Below are 19,175 nucleotides of genomic sequence, written 5' to 3'. Positions count from 1 at the left end.
CATGAAGCCCTGGGTTCTATTCCTCAGCACCACATAAACAGGAAAAGCCAGAAGTGGCGCTGTGGCTCAAGACATGGAGTGCTAACCTTGAGCAAAAAGAAGCCAGGGACGGTGCTCAGGCCCCTAGTCCAGGACTGGCATGCATAAATAAATAAATAAATAAATAAATAAATAAATAAATTTAAAATTGCAGATAAATTGATGGGCAGTTTTCCCACAGTGTACATTTAAACTGTCCATTGGTTTTTTTGTAACCATAAACTCATAGATCAAATTTACACCAGAATTGCTTCCCATAATTATTAGTGGAAATATGCCCAACAGCCTTACTTTTTGCATACCTAAGCATGCATTTCCCTCCCCTATTCAGTCTGTCATAGTTTACACTACCCATGGAATGTGGTATCTACTAAACCAAACACATGGCTCTTAATGCATTTAAAGTGTAGTTTCTCTTGAAATTGTAATTGTAAAATAATAGATTTCAAGATGCAAGAATCTTAAGTTTCGAGTATGGTTGGTTAAATGAAGCATTTAAAATTAATTTTAATTTTAGTCTGCTTTTGAGTTTAATTTGGCTACTAGAAAATTTTCATTACAAATGTAATTCCAGCTCTCTATTTTTTTTCTCTGAGTCCTGGGACTTGAACTCAGGGCCTGGGCACTGTTCCTGAGCTGCTTTTGCTCAAGGCTAGCACTCCACCACTTGGGCCACGGCACCACTTTCAGCTTTTTTGTTGTTGTTTATGTGGTACTGAGGAATGGAAACCAGGGCTTCATGTGTGCTAGGTAAGCATTCTACCACTAAGCCACATTCCCAGCTTCCCCCCCCCCCAACCCCTTTCCTGGTTTGTATTCTTGTTGGAACAACAGGTTAGTTTTCTGATGTGTCTAAAGCATTTCTAAAGCTTCTTCACATACTGCTGTTTGTCTTGCTTTGGACTGTTAGTGTATGTAGCAGCAGTTCTGTGACGGATACATAATTTTAAATATATTAGCTGTCTGAGTAACAGTGCAAACATTGTTTCTAGTAAACACACACAAAAAGGTTGCTGCATCAATTTAAGTTTTTTATTTCCCCTCAGTAGGTAAAAACTTAGATTAAGTTAATTATCTAAACTTTATCTAATCTTAGATTCTTTTTTTTTTTTTTTTTTTTTTTTGCCAGTCCTGGGCCTTGGACTCAGGGCCTGAGCACTGTCCCTGGCTTCTTTTTTGCTCAAGGCTAGCACTCTGCCACTTGAGCCACAGCGCCCCTTCTGGCCGTTTTCCATATATGTGGTACTGGGTAATTGAACCCAGGGCTTCATGTATATGAGGCAAGCTCTCTTGCCACCTGGCCATATTCCCAGCCCTAATCTTAGATTCTTTAAGACAAAGTAATGCATCAAGAAATAAGAACTGTGAGCTGGGCATGGTGATTCACTCCTGTAATCTTAGCTACTCAGGAGGCTGAGATCTGAGAATCAAGATTTGAAGCCAGCCTGGGCAGCAAAGTCCATGAGATTTAATCTGCAGTTAAGATGGAGATGAAACTGTGGCTCAAGTGGAACATAGCACTAGCCTTGAGCAGAAAGGCTCCGGGACAGGTGCTTGGGCCCTGAGTTCAAACCCCAGGCCAGAACAACACACACACACACACACACACACACACACACACACACGCACGCACACACACACACACACGCCTGGCTTTGTGAAGCATCTTAGGTTGAATTCTTATTACATAAATGTATTGTTTCAGCCTGTATTACTTCAGTGCTTGCTGTGTTAACCAGTCTTTTGAAGAAATATGGTAAAAGTAGAAATCAAGCCAGTGGTAATATTAGGACAAATGCCATGAGTAATGACCATTTGGAGAAATTAGCTCAAGTCCTGAAACAGTATGCCATAATGGTTATTAAGTAATAAGACTTTCCATATTGAGCAAAGGAAAAAGGAAGTGATGCTTAGCAACTAGGGAGACTTTGTTAATTTGGTTTCTACTCTTGTACTTGTCTTTTGTCTAGCTTTGGACAGCTCGAAGGAAGATGTATGTTTGTCTAGAGGGCTAAGCAAAAACAAGCTGAATGTTAGTAATCTTGGCACAAGGTAGAAGGTCAGTTTTCTTTTAAGTGCGTGACCAATACGTTTAATTCCTTCAGTGTTAATTTTATTGGAAAACATTGAGGTCACTCTAGAAATCTCAGATATGAAGATCTTAATTCAGCCACAAAGTAATCAAGATTGTTGGTAAGTTTTCAGTCTTACAGATCCTCATAAGGCTCTTTATTACCCAAGGCTGGCCCTGCACCACTCCCGTTGTTCTTGTGGACTGCTCGTGTGAATAGACAACAACATTGAAGTACTCAGTGTAAACTCTAGATTAAGTTAATCTCCATGTTTTATAACAAATTTTCTTGATTTTTTTTCATACAGCACACACATCTTGTAATCTTGACTTCTTTGTGTCTGTAAATAGACGTAAAGTATCAAGGTAAAACCATTATTCTAAGTCTACATTTTTCAAAGATTATTATGGGGGGGTGCTGTGTTGGGGTCTGAACTCAGCCTTGCAAATGGTGGTCTACCACTTGAAACCATGTCCCTAGTCTCCTTAGAAATCTTGATTGGATATGACTTAGTACAATTGTTAGAATTGTGACATCTTTTAGTGTATTGTGCATTAACTACCCCTCTTGCCATATTAGTTTATGTTGTACTGTTGAGAAGCTCTAGGGCAGATGTTGTACAGGGATAACTTAAGTTTGCATCTCAGAAACTGAAATATAACAGCTTACATAAACAAGGAAGTAAACTGTGGAGAAATAGTTTGGTACTAGAAAGATTGGTATTGGCAATAGATATTGCTGGCTCACTCAGTGGGGGTTGAAGTGATGATAGGACTGAGGTGGAATAGCTTAGTGGTAGAGGGGTTTGAACTGCTTGAATGGTGGTTCTTAACCCAGGCTACAAGTAAGAGACATTTTGGGAGGAGAATAAAGAAAATGCCTAGGCCAGGCTCCAGTGGCTCACTCCTGTAATCTTAGCTACTCAAGAGGCTGAAATCTTAGGATAATGGTTCAAACCCAGCCTGGGTAAGAAAGTCCATGCGACTCTTTATTTCCAGCTAACCACCAGAAACCCAGAAGTGGTGCTGTGGCTAAACGTGGTAGAGTGCTATCTCTGAGCAAAAAAGCTCAGGGACTAGTGAGTGCCAAGGCCCCGTTTCCCCCCCCCCCCCGAAAAAAAAAAGCCTGAGATCTAACCTAATGTGATAAATTTAGAATCTCTCAGGTTTCATGGGTTTCTGTTTCTTACTGGAAGCGGCCTAGTTCCTGTCAATACCTGTGGTTTAAGACCCCCTTACTCCTTCCCATTTAGAGTGCTAAGAAAAATCACTGATGGATTCTGTTTTGTTTTGCTGAGGCTGACTTTGAACTATTGAGCTCAAGGGCTCCTACTTCATCTTGCTGGACTTACAATGTCCTGATGAGCAGAGTTTTTCTGTAGGTCATTCTGGTGGTGGTATAGAACAGAATGCCCATGGTGAAGACTAGAAGTTGGCAGATATATTTATTGGCAAGAGCTAAGTACAAAAGATGTCTTTGGGGAAACTATTTGCTGGGCACTTGTGGCTCACACCTGTACTCGAGCTACACAGGAAGACCGTTGATTTGAGGCCAGTCTGAGCAAAACTTTGTAAAGAGCTTTATGCACCCAGGTGCCCAGGAGGGGCCCATACCCAGGCTGTGGTAGGAAGGAAGGAAGACTAGCCTTAGGGGAAAAGGGCAAGAGCCTGACTTCAAAAAATAACCAGAAGGGGCTGGGAATATGGCCTAGTGGCATGAGTGCTTGCCTTGTGTACATGAAGCCTTGGGTTCGATTTCTCAGCACCACATATACAGAAAAAGGCCAGAAGTGGCACAGTGGCTCAAGTGGCAGAGTGCTAGCCTTGAGCAAAAAGAAGCCAGGGACAGTGCTCAGGCCCTGAGTTCAAGTCTCAGGACTGGCAACAAAAAAATAACCAGAGCAAAAAGGACCAGAAGCCTGGCCCAAGAGACTGAGCACAGTTAGCATCAGTTGGCTCATGACTGTAATCCTAGCTTCTCAGGAGGCTGAAAAATGAGGGTCTTTGTTCAAAGCCAGCCTCAGACTGGGAAGTCTGTGAGGATACAGTAGCTCCAATTAACCACCAGAAAATCTGAAGTGGCACCGTGTTTCAAAGTGGTTGAGTGCTAGCCTTCAGGTAAAAGCCCAGTGACCATGCCCAGGCCCTAAATTCAGAACCCAGTACACAGGGAGGAGTTAAGGCTTTTAGTGTCAAATATGGAGGAATGGGACAGGTACAGAGCTTGCCTAGCATGTATGAAGCCCACATAAACAGAAAAGGCCGGACGTGGTGCTGTGGCTCAAGAAGTAGAGTGCTGGCCTAGAGCAAAAAGAAGCAAGGGACGGTGCTTAGGCCCTGAGTCCAAATCTCAGGACTGGCAAAAAAGGAAAAAAGTATCAAGTATGGAGATTGAAGGAAATAAAGTAGAGTGGCTCCACTTCAAGCCAGCTGGGCATAGTTGTAAAGCTTTTCCCAAGTGACTTAACTATTGTTATCTAGTTAACAGGAGACTTACATAAAATTTTTATTTTTTGGTTACTAGGGCTTTGTATTTAAAGTAACAATATTGGGGGCTGGGAATATGGCTTAGCTGTAGAGTTGCATGCTTTGCATACATAAAGCCCTGGGTTCCATTCCTCATCACCACATAAATAGAAAAGGCCAGAAGTGCCATTGTGGCTGAAGTGGTAGAGTGCTAGCCTTAAGCAAAAGAAGCCAAGGACAGTGCTCAGGCCCTCAGTTCAAGCTCCAGGACTGGCAAAAAAAAAAAAAAAGTAACATCAAGTTTGAAATGTTAGGAATAGAAAACGACACAAATCAGCAGTTAGTTACTGTGTTTGTGTTTGAGGAAACTTAATCTAAAAAAGTTCAGTAATGGGCTGGGAATATGTCCTAGTGGCAAAAAGTGCTTGTCTCATATGCATAAAGCCCTGGGTTCAATTCCTCAGCACCACATTTATAGAAAAAGCCAGAAGTGGCACTGTGGCTCAAGTGGCAGAGTGTTAGCCTTGAGCAAAAAGAAGCCAGGTACAGTGCTCACACGCCCTGAGTCCAAGCCCCAGGACTTGCCAAAAAAAAAAAAAGTTCAGCAATTTCTGGTGTTTTACTAGTAAATATCCATTGCTGGAATTTGCTTTTCTGTCCAGATTATCTCATTAGCTCTGACTTCATACTTCATAGTTATTCTGATGTTTTTCAATGAATTAATATCTCAGCCAGTTAACCTTTTTCTGCTCCCCAACTGAATCATTGGTTGCTGTGGTTTTGGGTTTTGTTGTTGTGTTTGTTTTAATGCTGGTCCTGGGGCTCAAACTCTGGGCAGGGCCTGGGCCTGTTTGTGAGCATTTGCTCAAGGCTAGTGCTCTACCACTTGAGCCACAGTCCTACTTCTGGCTGTTTTTAGTAGTTTATTGGAGATAAAAGTCTCAGACTTTCCTGACTAGGCTGACTTCAGATCATGATCCTCAGATCTCATCTTCCTGAGTAGGTAGACTTACAGGTGCAAGCCACTGGTGACTGGCCCAGTGTAAAATCATTTACTTGCTAGAGATGGTAGGGACTTTGTGATTCCATCTATTTGAGAGTCTGAGCAGCAAGAGAATCCATTGAGCCCTGGAGTTTGAAACTAGCCAAGGCAACCAGTGAGACCTAGTCTTAAAATTATACTTAACTTTAGGGCTGGGGATATAGCCTAGTGGCAAGAGTGCCTGCCCTAGGTTCGATTCCCCAGCACCACATATACAGAAAACGGCCAGAAGTGGCGCTGTGGCTCAAGTGGCAGAGTGCTAGCCTTGAGCAGGAAGAAGCCAGGGACAGTGCTCAGGCCCTGAGTCCAAGGCCCAGGACTGGCCAAAAAAAAAAAAAAAAAAAAAAATTATACTTAACTTTAGATAACATTGGAGTTGATAGAAAAAGATTATTTTATAAATAATATAAAGTAGAATTCTGCAATTTTTATTTATAAATTTCTGTGGGCATTGCTTCCATCTATTTACTGCAATATTTCAAATGAGATTTATTTCCTTCTAGTTTCTTAAGAGGATTTCAAGACCCACTGAGTTTACCTGTAGCTCACACCTGTAATCCTGGCTACTTAGGAGGCTGAGATCTGAGGATTTCCGTTCAAAGCCACATCTGGCAGGGAAAGTCCATGAGACTCTATCTCCAATAGCCGCTAAAAAGCCAGAAATTTTTGGCTATGAACTCATGGCTCAAGTAATGGAGCACTAACTTAGAACAAAAAAAAGCCAAATGAGAACACAAGTCCTTGAGGTTCAGCCTTGATTACTGGCACACATGTGCACATACATATACACATATATTACTTGCATTATGAACTGAGGCTCTCCTGTTACCTGTTAGACCAAATCTGGTTCCTCTGCGCCTGTCATACCACATAACCCCCGGTCTCCTGTAGCCAGGCTGTTTTTACTGAGTTCCTCCAAAACAAGCCACACTTGATGCCATCATCATTCAGACAACTTTATTAGATGCCAGGCTGTGTGGACCCTATCTCAAGGAACTTAGAATTGATTTGGTGTGATATTTCATGCCTAGAATACTCTTGTCTTCTCTTAAGAGTGCTGCTGGGTTTTCTAGTTCCATTCTGTTCAAATTCTTTTTTTTTTTTTCTTTTTTTGCTGGCCCTGGGAATTGAACTCAGAGCTTGTGCACTGGACCATAATCTCTTTGTGCTCAAGGTTAGCACTCTACCACTGGAGTCACTGTACAACTTCCAACTTTTTTTTTTTTTTTTTTTTGGTCAGTTGTGGGGCTTGAACTCAGGGTCTGGGTGCAAGCACTCTAACACTTTGAGCCACAGCGCCATGTCCAGTTTTCTGGTGGTTAATTGGAGAGTCTCATTGACTTTCTGACCCTGGGTGGCTGTGTAGCTATGGTTACAGTCGTGAGCTACTGACACCCAGCTTCATTTTGTCCAAATTCTGTTTTTTACTTGTCTCTTGTCCCCATGTGGCTTTAGTGCTTATGAGGTGGTAAATAATAAATACAGTTTCTAGTATAATATATGAGGTGTAGATACCTAGATTTCAGCTCAACAAATTAATTTGGGGCATTTTTTCCTATGTACTAGTTTTCTTCCAGTTGTAACTCAGCCAAATTGGAAACGCTAACAAGAAGAAACTTAGACTTTCTACAAAACCCTTAACTAAGTTAAATCTTACGGTTGTAACCTCAGGCATGATTGGGGTGAGAAGTCAATAAGGACCTAGTTTGAGGTCTTAAGTATGTGACAACTACAGTTGTCAGCCAGGCATTGGTGGCTTACACTTGTAATCCTAGCTACTCATGCTGAGACCTGAGGATCACAATTCAAAACCAGCCCATGCAGAAAAGGCTGGAAATGGTACTGTGGCTCAAGTGGTAAAGGGCTAGCCTTGAGCACAAAGAGGCGCAAGGACAGCACTCAGGCCCTAAGTTCCAGTTCCAGGACTGGCAAAGAAAAAAAAAGGTAATCATCTTTACATGTGCAGATGCTTAATGCTGTCAAATGAGAGTGCTTCTACATTATCTGTATCACTCCAACAATCCTTGATCATTAAATGAGTTTGTCCTGCTTCCCCATATCTACTGACAATTCTGTTGTGTATGCCATCCTTAATGTCCTTATTTTTTTTGTCTTTAGTATGAAGTGTAACAGAACAGACTTTACCACCTGAAACTGCTGCTTCAAGTTCAGATCAGGCAAGGAACAAACCTCGTAACCACCAACAAGACCAAAGAAGAGTACACCTAAGTTGAAGACACAACACTTGATCTGAAACAAGAAGTTTGTGCCTACTCAACAGCTTTGAAAGAGCACTTCCCAACGCTGCTAGTAGTCTTTGTTTTCTTCAGTGCTGTGCTGTGAGATTGCCCGGTGCAGCAGCAGTTGTATTCGTTATTAGCTTGGTAGATCATTTTCTCTCGCTCTTTTTTAATACTAGCAACTTTCATCCTTTGAAACTTGTGCTGAAAAAGGAAGAGTCAGCAGATACTGAAAGTGCAATATTTGATTATCACTGCGAGGTAGGCTAGTAGTTTTCTTTTAAGAATTGTATAATTCTAAGTTTGGTCATATACAAAAATGTTAATTTCTGTTCTAAAACTACTTGTCTTTTATTAGACATTATCTGTGATCACAACTGGGATACTAGTATATGCTGATTGATATCTTGTGATTTTGAAAGTTTCTGATAGTCATACCCGTTCTGGTCTTTGTACCATGGATACTTAAAACCTACATGTTTAGTGCCCACAGTTCTCCTCATCCCTACCTCTCCAGATGTTAGTTTCCTGAGGAAGGAGCCATCCAGTACTTCTGTGCTGCCACTAGCTGGAATTCGTTGCATATTTATAAGTGAATGTTTGTATAGATAGGTTTCTAGCGTTTCTAGCATTTCTAGCACTAGAATACAGGTATGAATGGGTATGATGTTAAAGGACTTAAGGTTTAGAGAAATTTGTTACCAAATGATAATGGTTAATATATGCTGAAAGAGAGGAAGTATTCAGAATGATAGAGATATGACTGAGAAGCAGTTGCCTTGGAGGGAAAGACATCTAGAGATACATAGTACTTTGTTAAGAAGAGTCTTATGGTAAAGGTGCGGAATTAGCAGAATCCAGGGGAAGAGAGTATGTGGTATATGTGGAATAGTCTGGTTATGAGCAGTAGAGAGTCCAGCTTTGTGGTATGGAGAGATGCCTGGATGGGGAAGCCCGCTGGTGCCAGCTTTTGAAGAGTCCAGTATATTTAGCTAAATTTTGTAGGACAGCCAGGTTGCTAATAAGGGCTTAATGAGTGTTTGTTTTTCAAAAATGAGGTCACTTTACTACCGTATTTGAAGGATACATTGAAGATGGGTTAAAAGAAACAGCCTAGGCTGGGAATGTGGCTTAATGATAGAGTGCTTGCCTAGCATTCATGAAGCCCTGGGTTCGATTGCTCAATACCACATAAACAGAAAAGGCCAGAAGTGGCACTGTAGCTCAAGTGGTAGGGTGCTAGCCTTGAGCAAAAAGAAGCCAAGGACAGTGCTCAGGCCCTGAGTTCAAGCCCCAGGACTGGCAAAAGAGAAAAAGAAACAGGCTAAAGCAAATAAAATTGATAGTGGGTACTTGTTCTCATTCTTGTAATAAAAGAGAAGTCTTGTTGAACAATGAAATATGAAGATAAAGCTGGGGAGAATGACTTGTTTATCCAAACTAGAACCCTTTGCTCTTTCTAGAAATAGATTGAGAAGGGGCTGGGGATATGGCCTAGTGGCAAGAGTGCTTGCCTCCTATACATGAGGCCCTGGGTTCAATTCCCCAGCACCACATATACAGAAAACGGCCAGAGGTGGCGCTGTGGCTCAAGTGGCACAGTGCTAGCCTTGAGCAAAAAGAAGCCAGGGACAGTGCTCAGGCCCTGAGTCCAAGCCCCAAGACTGGCAAAAAAAAAAGAAAGAAAGAAATAGATTGAGAAATGTTGAATCTAGAAATCTGTCATGAAACTCAAATGTATTCGTAAGAAGCTGATGACATTATGCTAGGTAGAATCTTAAACACAATGCTTATTGTAGGCTGGTATTATAAAGAATAATTTTTCAGTCATTAGTTTCTAAACTTTCGTGTGTGGGGGTATGTCAGTGTGTGAACTCAGGGCCTGAGCACTTTCTTTTAATCAAAGCTACCACTTGATGCACAGCTCCACTTCCATTTTTTTGGTAGTAGTTGGAGATAAGAATCTCATGGACATTCCTGCCCGGGCAAGCTTTGAACTATGATGCTCAGGTCTCAGCCTCTTGAGTGGCTAGGATTACAAGTATGAGCCACTGGCCCCCAACAAAAATTGAAAAACTTTTTTTTTTTTTTTTTTTGGCCAGTCCTGGGCCTTGGATTCAGGGCCTGAGCACTGTCCCTGGCTTCCTTTTTGCTCAAGGCTAGCACTCAGCCACTTGAGCCACAGTGCCACTTCTGGCCATTTTCTGTATATGTGGTGCTGGGGAATCGAACCCAGGGCCTCATGTATACGAGGCAAGCTCTCTCACCACTAGGCCATATCCCCAGCCCGAAAAACTTTTATGTATATTATAATTCAGAAGGTAAAAAAAGGAGCAGGTCATGTGGCTCACACAATGTAAAAGGATGAGACACAAGGGTCACTTGTGTCCATAAGTTTGGGGCAAAATAGCAAGACTCTTTTAAGAAGAAATGTTTTTGAATTTCCTTTATTCAGTCATTCATTTATTCATTCATTCTTTTTTTTTTTTTTTTTTTTGCCAGTCCTGGGGGTTGGACTCGGGGCGTGAGCACTGCCCCTGGCTTCTTTTTTTTGTTCAAGGCTAGCACTCTACCACTTGAGCCACAGCGCCACTTCTGATTTTTTTCTGTTTATGTGGTGCTGAGGAATCGAACCTAGGGCTTCATGTATATGAGGCAAGCACTCTACCACAAGGCCATTTTCTCAGCCCGAGAACAAAAATTTTTAAGACTTTGGCTGGGAATGTGGCTTAGTGGTAGAGTGCTTGCCTAGCATGCATAAGGCCCTGAGTTCCTTAGTACCACATAAATAAAATACATAAAATAAAAAAAATAAGACTAGATACTAAGATTTCATAGTTATGAATTACACAGCTAGATTTTTTTTTTTTTTTTTTTTTTTTTGGCCAGTCCTGGGGCTTGGACTCTGGGCCTGAGCACACAGCTAGATTTTTGTTTAGTTGATTTTTGTATTGCGGCTACTACTTGAGACGGGGCAGTACACAGTCCTGGGGCTTCAATTCAGAGCCTACAGTGTTATCCCTGAGCTTTTAGTGAGGCTAGCACTTGACCACTTAAGCCACAGCTCCCTTTCTGACTTTTCAGTGGTTAATTTGAGGTTAGACTCCCACAGACTTAACTGCCCTGGCCAGCTTCAAACTATAATCCTCAGATCTCAGCCTCCTGAGTAGTTAGGACTACAGGTGTGAGCCATCAGCTACCACCTAACCCCAAGTTTTAAAGTGGATATTGTTTTGTATTTTATACTAGTCGCGCGGCCTGGATGCTGTACATGAGCTTTTTGCTCAAAGCTTTTACCACTTGAGCCACAGCTCCAATTCCAACTTTTTTTTTTTCTTTTTGGTTGGCTCATTGGAAATAAGAGTCTCTTGGACTTTCCATCTTTGTGCTGGCTTCTAACTGTGGTCCTCAGTTCTCAGCCTTGAGTATCTAGGATTACAGGCATAAGCTACCCATGCCTGGCTAAAAAGGATGTTTTTAAATATGGCAAAACGTAGTACCTATTAGGATCTAAAGGTAGAAATAGCCTTAAAATGGAAGAGAGGGAGGCAAGGAAAGAAGGTTAGTTTATGAAAAATGTTTAGCATATCAAAATAGACATCAATTAGTGAGTGATACTTAAAAGCATAGCAGAAACGTAAAGAAAATGAAGCTTAGGCCCATCAAAAAGGTGTTGTGTAATTTGGAACACACACACACCACCAGAGACTGTAAATGTCCAGAGTTTTCAAAGCCAGTGGAATTATGTAGTTCTCTCCATCTCTAGCAAAAATATACAAACCATTTTGAGTAAAAGATAATAGTTCAATAAGGACATTTGATAAGAATGTTTCATACTGCTACGTTAAAATATAGTTTGGATAATTTATTAAAGAATAATGACTAATGGATTTTAGAAAGGTCTTCAGGTGTATGCACCAGATTCTATGCTTGCCCTGTTTGTTTTTTCAAAGTCCTAGTTATTGATGTGAATGCTTAGTGAGCACTTATTCTAGGGTTTTTTTGGTTGGAACCAACTTACTCAATAATAAAAACAAACCATGAGATGGGTATTAATTTAAGACTGAGTAGGTAAAAGACCAAAACTTAAAGTGAATGTTAATTGGAGCTCCATATTAACCAACAAAAGGGGTTTAAAACAATAGGTTATAGTGTTTTACTTAGGAACAAAGGATAGACTATAGAAAAGCTTAAAGAGAAAACCTGATTTCTGCAGTGTGGTATTTAAAAAAATTATGTGTGGGTATTTTTTAGTTATATAATTACTAGAACTTTAATCAGTACTGAGCAGTTAGTATGAAAAATTACCATATTCAGGAAGCTGAAAGGAACCTTGGAAGTTCAGAAAAGATACTGTTTGAGGAATATAGAGCAGTTTTCTTTCTTTCTTTTTTGGCCAGTGCTGGGGCTTTGGACTCAGAGCCTGAGCACTGTCCCTGGCTTCTTTTTGCTCGAGGCCAGCACTCTACCAGTTGAGCCACAGCGCCCCTTCTGGCTTTTTCTATATATGTGGTGCTGAGGAATCAAACCCAGGGCTTCATATATACGAGCCAAGCACTCTACCACTAGGCCATATTTCCAGCCCTATAGAGCAGTTTTCTAAAACTGCCCATTGCAACTAATTGTTAGTAGAAGAAAGTAGTCTAGAACAGGATTTTCCTCAGGTTTAGAAGAAGTTACAAAGTACACACTTTTTATTTTTCAGGGGAACTTGGAGACTGCTTACCCTCTGGCTTTACATTTGAGGGATATGTCTGAGTGAAGTTAAATATAACTGTACTTGAGAAAGTGGTACTAAAAGCCAAAAGCCAGGCTTCTATTCTTAAAAGATTTTAGGCTGGTTCCTTGATAATAGTCAAGTTAAAATTGACCTCATAGTCTTTCTAGTTGTGTTTTTAGTGACTTTTAGTTTTAAAAGTAACTAGGTAGAGCTGGGTGCCACTGGCTTATGCTTATAGTTCTAGCTACAGGCAGAGTTCTGAGGATCATGGTTTGAAGCCAGCCCAGGCAGGAAACCCCATGAAACTTATCTCCAATAAACTGTTTGAAAAAGCCAGGAGTGGCATTGTGACTCAAATGGTAGAGCATTGGCCTTTAGCAGAAGAAGCTCAGAGACAGCGACCCAGGCCCAGAGTTCAAGACCCATGATCAGCAAAAAAAAAAAAAAAAAAAAAGTAAATAATTAGACATGGATAGACAAATTTAAAACTTGTTAAGTTTTAGAATTTTTCCCTGTGTGAGTAGAAGATGGAATAATCCTGATTGGTTTATTACTGGAACACTGGGGTTCTGGCCGAGTGAATTTGAGTCATGGAGGCACAACTGGACTCTTCCATTGAATTGAAATCATACACTATGGATGGTTTTTCTCATTTCCTATTATAGCATAAACATTTGCACACGTACTTTTTCTTTTCCAATCAGCCTCCTGAGGAGCTAGAATTAGAGGAGATATGAGCCACCAGTACCCAGCTCTGTACATGTACTTCCTAAGGATTTATATAGCCATTATATAGCTTACTGTGACTGGGTACCCCTAAGGTGCTTGGGTCTTGTGGATGCTAGAGTATTAGCACTGAGCAGTAGCCTCAGTTCTATGTCACTTGCTGCGCTGCATCTCAGAAAGGCCATGTCAGCTTACTACCATAAAATAGATGGTTTATTATTCTTATGATTTTGGTGTAATAGCACTAATTTTCTTTATATTTAATTTTTTATTATTGCCAAAATTGGAGTTGTTTTTCTTTTAGAAACATTTTTATTTTAATGTTTACTGAAAGATCTTCAAAATTCATTTGTTTGTCCTTTGATAATTCAGTAAATGAATGTCTAGGGACTAGCTTTGTTTATTTTGTCAGCTGTAGGGCTTAAACTCATGACCTAGTCACTAACCCTGAGCTTTTGTGCTCAAGGCTAGTGCTCTACCACTTTGAGCCACTGTACCACTGTGGTTTTCTGGTGCTTAACTGCAAATGAGAGTGTCATAGATTTCCTGCTTTGGCTGCCATTGAACTGCAATCCTCAGATCTCAGCCTCCTGAGTAATTTAACTAGGATTACAGGTGTGAGTCACCAGTAATCTTTATATAATCAAAAATCTTTAAAAAATCTGTGAGGGCTGGGGATATAGCCTAGTGGCAAGAGTGCCTGCCTCGCATACACGAGGCCCTAGGTTCGATTCCCCAGCACCACATATATACAGAAAAAAAACGGCCAGAAGCGGCGCTGTGGCTCAAGTGGCAGAGTGCTAGCCTTGAGCGGGAAGAAGCCAGGGACAGTGCTCAGGCCCTGAGTCCAAGGCCCACGACTGGCCAAAAAAAAAAAAAAAAAAAAAAATCTGTGAGATTACATCTTTAAAATAACCCTCAAAGATAGAGTGGCTCAAGTGGTAGGGCATTGCTAGCAATTGTGTGACTCCCCAAGTCCATATTGTAGTATACCCACACATACCTTACGCTATTTTTCTGTTTATTTCAAATCTAGGAATTGTCCTAAGAACATTATAAATAATGTTTGCTTGCTGGTTCCTTCCTCTACTGCCAACAGCATTTTTTAGTTTTATTTATATATTTTTGCTAGTACTAGGGTTTGAATTCGGGGCCTCATGCTCTTATTAGTGCTTCTCAAGACTACCACTCTACTCCTTAAACCAAACCTCCCTTTGTAGTTTTTTGCTGGTAAATTGGAGATAAAGAGTCTCAGGTTTGTCTGCCCGTGGCTGGCTTTTCAACCTCAATCCTCAGATCTCAGTCTCCTGAGGAGTTAGGAATATTGGTATGAGGCACTGGCTCCTGACAGATAATCATTTCTCAATCAGATTGAATGACTAGGACTTAGTTATCGGTTCCTTTGCTCTGTCTGAGAAGAAAGTTAAGCTAGATTCCTAATTTATACAGCCACTTCATTGGACATATTTGAACCATAATATCTTGAGAGCAAGTAAATGAAAAGTCTGTGCTGTCAGAATGTTACAGAGTCTGCAGTTTCTTCAGGGCACACCTGGATGGCAGGAGAGGTGATCATTTGACATGCCAGTTCAGGGAGAGTGAGGCCTCTGTTGCAAATCCATAGTAAATGTCTAATTTTATCTCCAGGAAACCATGTGGTATTGTTACTTTCTGCTCACATCCCTATGGATTACCTATGTGTGCCTTATTTTATAGGGAGACCAGTGATGTAGAGTTAGATTTCTATATAAAGTTGTTGGGTCTCACTCTACCAACCAAGAGTCCTTGTTGCCTTTTAAAAATTGTAGATAATATGGGTAGACATAGTTAGTATCTTTCTATTTCACTTTTAAATCTAGTTAAATATATTCTGCTAAACTGGCCTAGTCTAAAAAGGTATAAAGATTGAATGCCAAATGTGTGTTAAATTGTTGTTAATAGTTATAAACCTTATGCTATGTTACCACAGCTATTTTGAGATGGCGAGCGTGTTTACTGTGTCATCAGCTTCTCAGCCCCCTTCTGCAGCCCCTCCTTCGCTTTCTTTACCTTTATCTTCATCTTCTACCTCATCTGGGACTAAAAAACAAAAGAAGACCCCCACGTATCAGAGATCTGTAAGTCAGGAAAGCAGTTGATCCCAGTGTGTCTTGCTTGTGTTAAGAGCATGACTTAGGGCACTCAGTCTGGTCTAAATGTCCTTTAGACTAACTTTATGGCTTCCCTAAGCATCTTATTTCTTCACCTGGACTTTTGATTGAGCATTTCAGATCTTTCTCCTCCAGATGTGTCCAAGAGAGGGATGCACTGGTATCACCTTCACACTTACTAGATAGAAGTGGATCTCAGAGCCCTCCTTCCACTAAACTTGATTTTGTATTTTAGCCAGATTGCCTGGGTTACAGCCTATACTGTGGAGGTGAGGCATTCTTGGTTTGTATCCTGTACCATTTGAATTTGCAAGTTACTTAGCTTCTCTGTTGTTTCCTCATTAGTAAAATGGAGATGGTGTAATATTATTTCTCATGGGCTTTTGTGAAAATGGAATTGATATTCATGTCGAACAACAGTGGCTAACATGATAGAATTAACCACTCAGGAATATGATAGGTTAGATTTGCCAAATTGACTATCCCATATGCCCTCAAAGTACTTTGTTGATTTTGGCCATAGCTTTTTTCTAGTGAAAAGAGTTAAATTTCAGTGCAAAGACCTAAACAATAATAAAAGTACTGCTATTATAAATTATTCACCAAGTCCTTGCTAAATATTTTATTCTATTTTATGCTTCATTTAAACTTAGAAAATGATTATTAAAATTTTTTACTAATAAGATGCAATATCCAAGATGATACTATTGAATTTAAATGTCTCTTTTTTCACTGAAGGTTGTTTTCTTCTGCTTTACCAGATCTTACAGAATGATCATAGAAATAACTTTAGAGATTTCCTGTGTCTGGAAGGTGAAAGGTTTTTAGCAGGCAAAAGGTCTTTAAGTGTATTTGTGAAATGGTTGAATGTGATTAGATGAGCTTTTGTTGTTTTGGAGGTTTTTAAGGGCCTAAGAATTCATTACTCTACAGTTTCTTAGTTTGAATTAAGCATTGTGGAAAAGTTTGTTTTATTGCATTACTCTACTAACTTCATACTTTCAGGATGCATGACTTGCCAAGTGGTGTTAAGGTGTCTTAAGCTTGACAATAAGTGCTAACTCTGCTAAGGAAGTATCAATTTTGGGGACCATCTCTTGAATAACTTACATTTCTCTGATTACTGTTTTGGTAATTTAACATAAAGACAGCTTTTACTAATATGATTGCTTCACCTTAACATTCTCCAGAAATTCTGTTTTGTCTGGTAAGTGAAAAATTCTACCATAAATGAGGACAATCTCTAAAATAGTTTGTTTCCTCTGAAACATTTAAATTAGCATTTCAGCAATAAAAGCCCACAATCTTCCTTTTGTGTGTATTTTTTCTTTTTGCTTCTTTATAGTGAAGATTTAGTGATTTGTTAATCAGACTTAGTATTCTGTGGAGATGATGGACAGATCTGTATAGATTGAGTTCTTTTTTATTTTTAAAACAGATGAGCTTTGATCCAAACCTTCTCCACAACAATGGACACAATGGGTACCCCAATGGTACTTCAGCAGCACTGCGTGAAACTGGGGTTATTGAAAAACTGTTAACCTCTTATGGATTTATTCAGTGTTCAGAACGTCAAGCTAGACTTTTCTTCCACTGTTCACAATATAATGGCAACCTGCAGGACCTAAAAGTAGGAGGTAATCTGTCATTTTCCTCTAAAATTTCTCTTGTGTGTCATCTTGGTCATGTGAGTGCTGTTCTAAAAGTGTTTTACGAAACAGTTTGGCCTTTTAGCCATACCAGTTACTGAAGTATGGCAGAATCCTAATTTCTATTATGATGGTGTCTTTGAGTTGTGAAAGACTAATTGACTAAAAGATAACCTTTTATTTTTACAACAGATTCTTAGAAATTTTAAGACTAGTTAATGAAGTGTCTATTTTTCAAAAACATCTTGGGGAAAGGAGTTACAGTAGTGGCTGACACAGTATTTGGTGTAGTAAATGCTCTCGGTACATGCTATTTATTACATGCTACTATTGACCATTATTGTGGTACAGAAGTCCTGTTTGTTGAGACTTAATTCTCCTTTTACAGATAAGGAAACTAAAGTACAGAGAGGTTAAAAGAGAAACTTGCCTAGGGTTATGGGGTTTTGTTTTTGCCTCATTTGTAGTATATGTTAATTCCTGAAAACTAAGATTTACTAGGCCGCTCTCAGTGTGAGGCAGTGGATCTAAAACATTCTTTAATTCTAAGGAAGGCTTGTTAAATAGTTTCTGAACTTGATCCCCAGAGCTTATTTTTGCATAGGTCTGGAGTTAGTTTGCATTTCTCCTAAGAACTAGGTAATGTCAGGGCCCACATTGAGAACCGCTGGTCTAAAGAGACTCAGTTGCTACCTTAAGTGGAGCTTGGAAGATAGCCTTTTGCAAATACTAGTCCAACAAATATAACATGTTCTTTATTTTAGATGATGTTGAATTTGAAGTATCATCTGACCGGCGGACTGGGAAACCCATTGCTATTAAACTGGTGAAGATAAAACCAGAAAGCCACCCTGAAGAACGAATTAATGGACAAGTTAGTGTCTTTGATGCTTTGTGTGTTCCTAGGGCCCTGCATTTGCATATCTTTCACATTACCCAAGGAAGATTTCCACCCCCCCCCATCTCCTCATTTTGCACGGAAGAAAGCTGTAGTGTATATAAAGATTACTAGTTTAAAATTACATCAGAAGCACTGGCATTTCTTGACCTGAAATAAAAATGTGGTCAGGACTCAGTTTGGGTTTTTGCACAGCGCCTTTGGTCTGTGCTCACAGACTCTTTGTGTACTGTAGGTGTGGAACCTGGCCACGTGGCCTCCTCTCGTGGATCATGTTGAATTCACCCCTGTGTGTAGGATAGAGGATATTAAGTTCAGTTTATATTGCACAGTGCTGCTCCTGAAATGATTAGCAATGGAAATTTTTTTTTTTTTGACTGGTAGGTTGTGTGCGCTGTTCCTCACAACTTAGAGAGTAAATCTCCAGCTGCCCCGGGTCAGAGTCCAACAGGGAGTGTATGCTACGAACGTAATGGGGTAAACTTGTGTATTTTTCTTAAACCTTTGCCTGATCCACCATGTGGTCTATAAACGTACGTTAAAAATTCAAAGTAGAACACATAAGCAAGTTGCTAAAATCAGTTTTAAATTTGGTTTCCTAAGAGGCTTCAAGTGCAGCATAATTTTTTTTAAGTTTTTTTTTTTTTTAAGAAAAACATCCATAGGACTTCCAAGTGTGCTTAGCTTGCCCAAGTGTGACCTTAGTTAGAAATTAAGGTAAAATAGTCCTTTAAACCATTTTTTAGGGGTATGGGAGGGAGTTATTTCTGGTTCCTTTTAAACACTAACTCTGGATTTTTTGTTTGGAATGCCTTTATATAAAAATTGTCCTTTTAAAATGTAACTGCAGTCTCTGGGCAAATGCTTTTTGAAGTTGGATTGCTGCTCAGCTGTGGACTCACAGAAGTCTCCATGGAGGGAAAGTGTGTTCATATGAATAAAAACAACTGTCATAAAGCATATAATTTAAGAAGTTTGACTTTACACTGCCAGTAGAAGTCGTTAAGTAAATCACAGTATACAGTGCATGTGATTCATGCTGGGATAGTAATGGCGCCTGTTCCTTCACAGGAGGTGTTCTACCTGACCTACACCCCTGAAGATGTAGACGGGAATGTTCAACTGGAGACAGGAGATAAAATAAACTTTGTAATTGATAACAATAAACAGTAAG

At 40.0% G+C, this 19,175-nt stretch overlaps 1 protein-coding gene and 1 long non-coding RNA gene across 4 annotated transcripts in view; one reads left to right on the top strand and one right to left on the bottom strand.

The window, feature by feature from the left end:
* Csde1 (cold shock domain containing E1) overlaps positions 1-19,175 on the top strand; it is a 44,284-nt gene that overhangs the window by 3,799 nt on the left and 21,310 nt on the right. Inside the window, exons 2-7 of one of the 3 annotated variants that reach the window (XM_048351830.1) lie at positions 7,737-8,119; positions 15,274-15,421; positions 16,893-17,091; positions 17,868-17,977; positions 18,386-18,478; positions 19,073-19,170. In XM_048351830.1, the coding sequence (XP_048207787.1) occupies positions 15,284-15,421; positions 16,893-17,091; positions 17,868-17,977; positions 18,386-18,478; positions 19,073-19,170 (638 nt within the window). In that variant the 5' untranslated portion in view covers positions 7,737-8,119; positions 15,274-15,283. The remainder of the gene's footprint in view (positions 1-7,736; positions 8,120-15,273; positions 15,422-16,892; positions 17,092-17,867; positions 17,978-18,385; positions 18,479-19,072; positions 19,171-19,175) is intronic. The other 2 variants (XM_048351832.1, XM_048351831.1) reach the window with 2 other exon arrangements.
* Positions 1,681-3,001, bottom strand: LOC125355454. The gene is made up of 3 exons (XR_007211663.1): positions 2,965-3,001; positions 2,671-2,675; positions 1,681-2,440 (listed from the first exon to the last, which is right to left on the bottom strand). It is a non-coding gene; the product is annotated as an uncharacterized LOC125355454 (long non-coding RNA).

Source organism: Perognathus longimembris, chromosome 7 (assembly GCF_023159225.1).
Source record: "Perognathus longimembris pacificus isolate PPM17 chromosome 7, ASM2315922v1, whole genome shotgun sequence".
NCBI lineage: Eukaryota > Metazoa > Chordata > Mammalia > Rodentia > Heteromyidae > Perognathus > Perognathus longimembris.
Note: the sequence above shows the minus strand (reverse complement) of the source record. Positions and strands in the feature narration are given on the sequence as shown.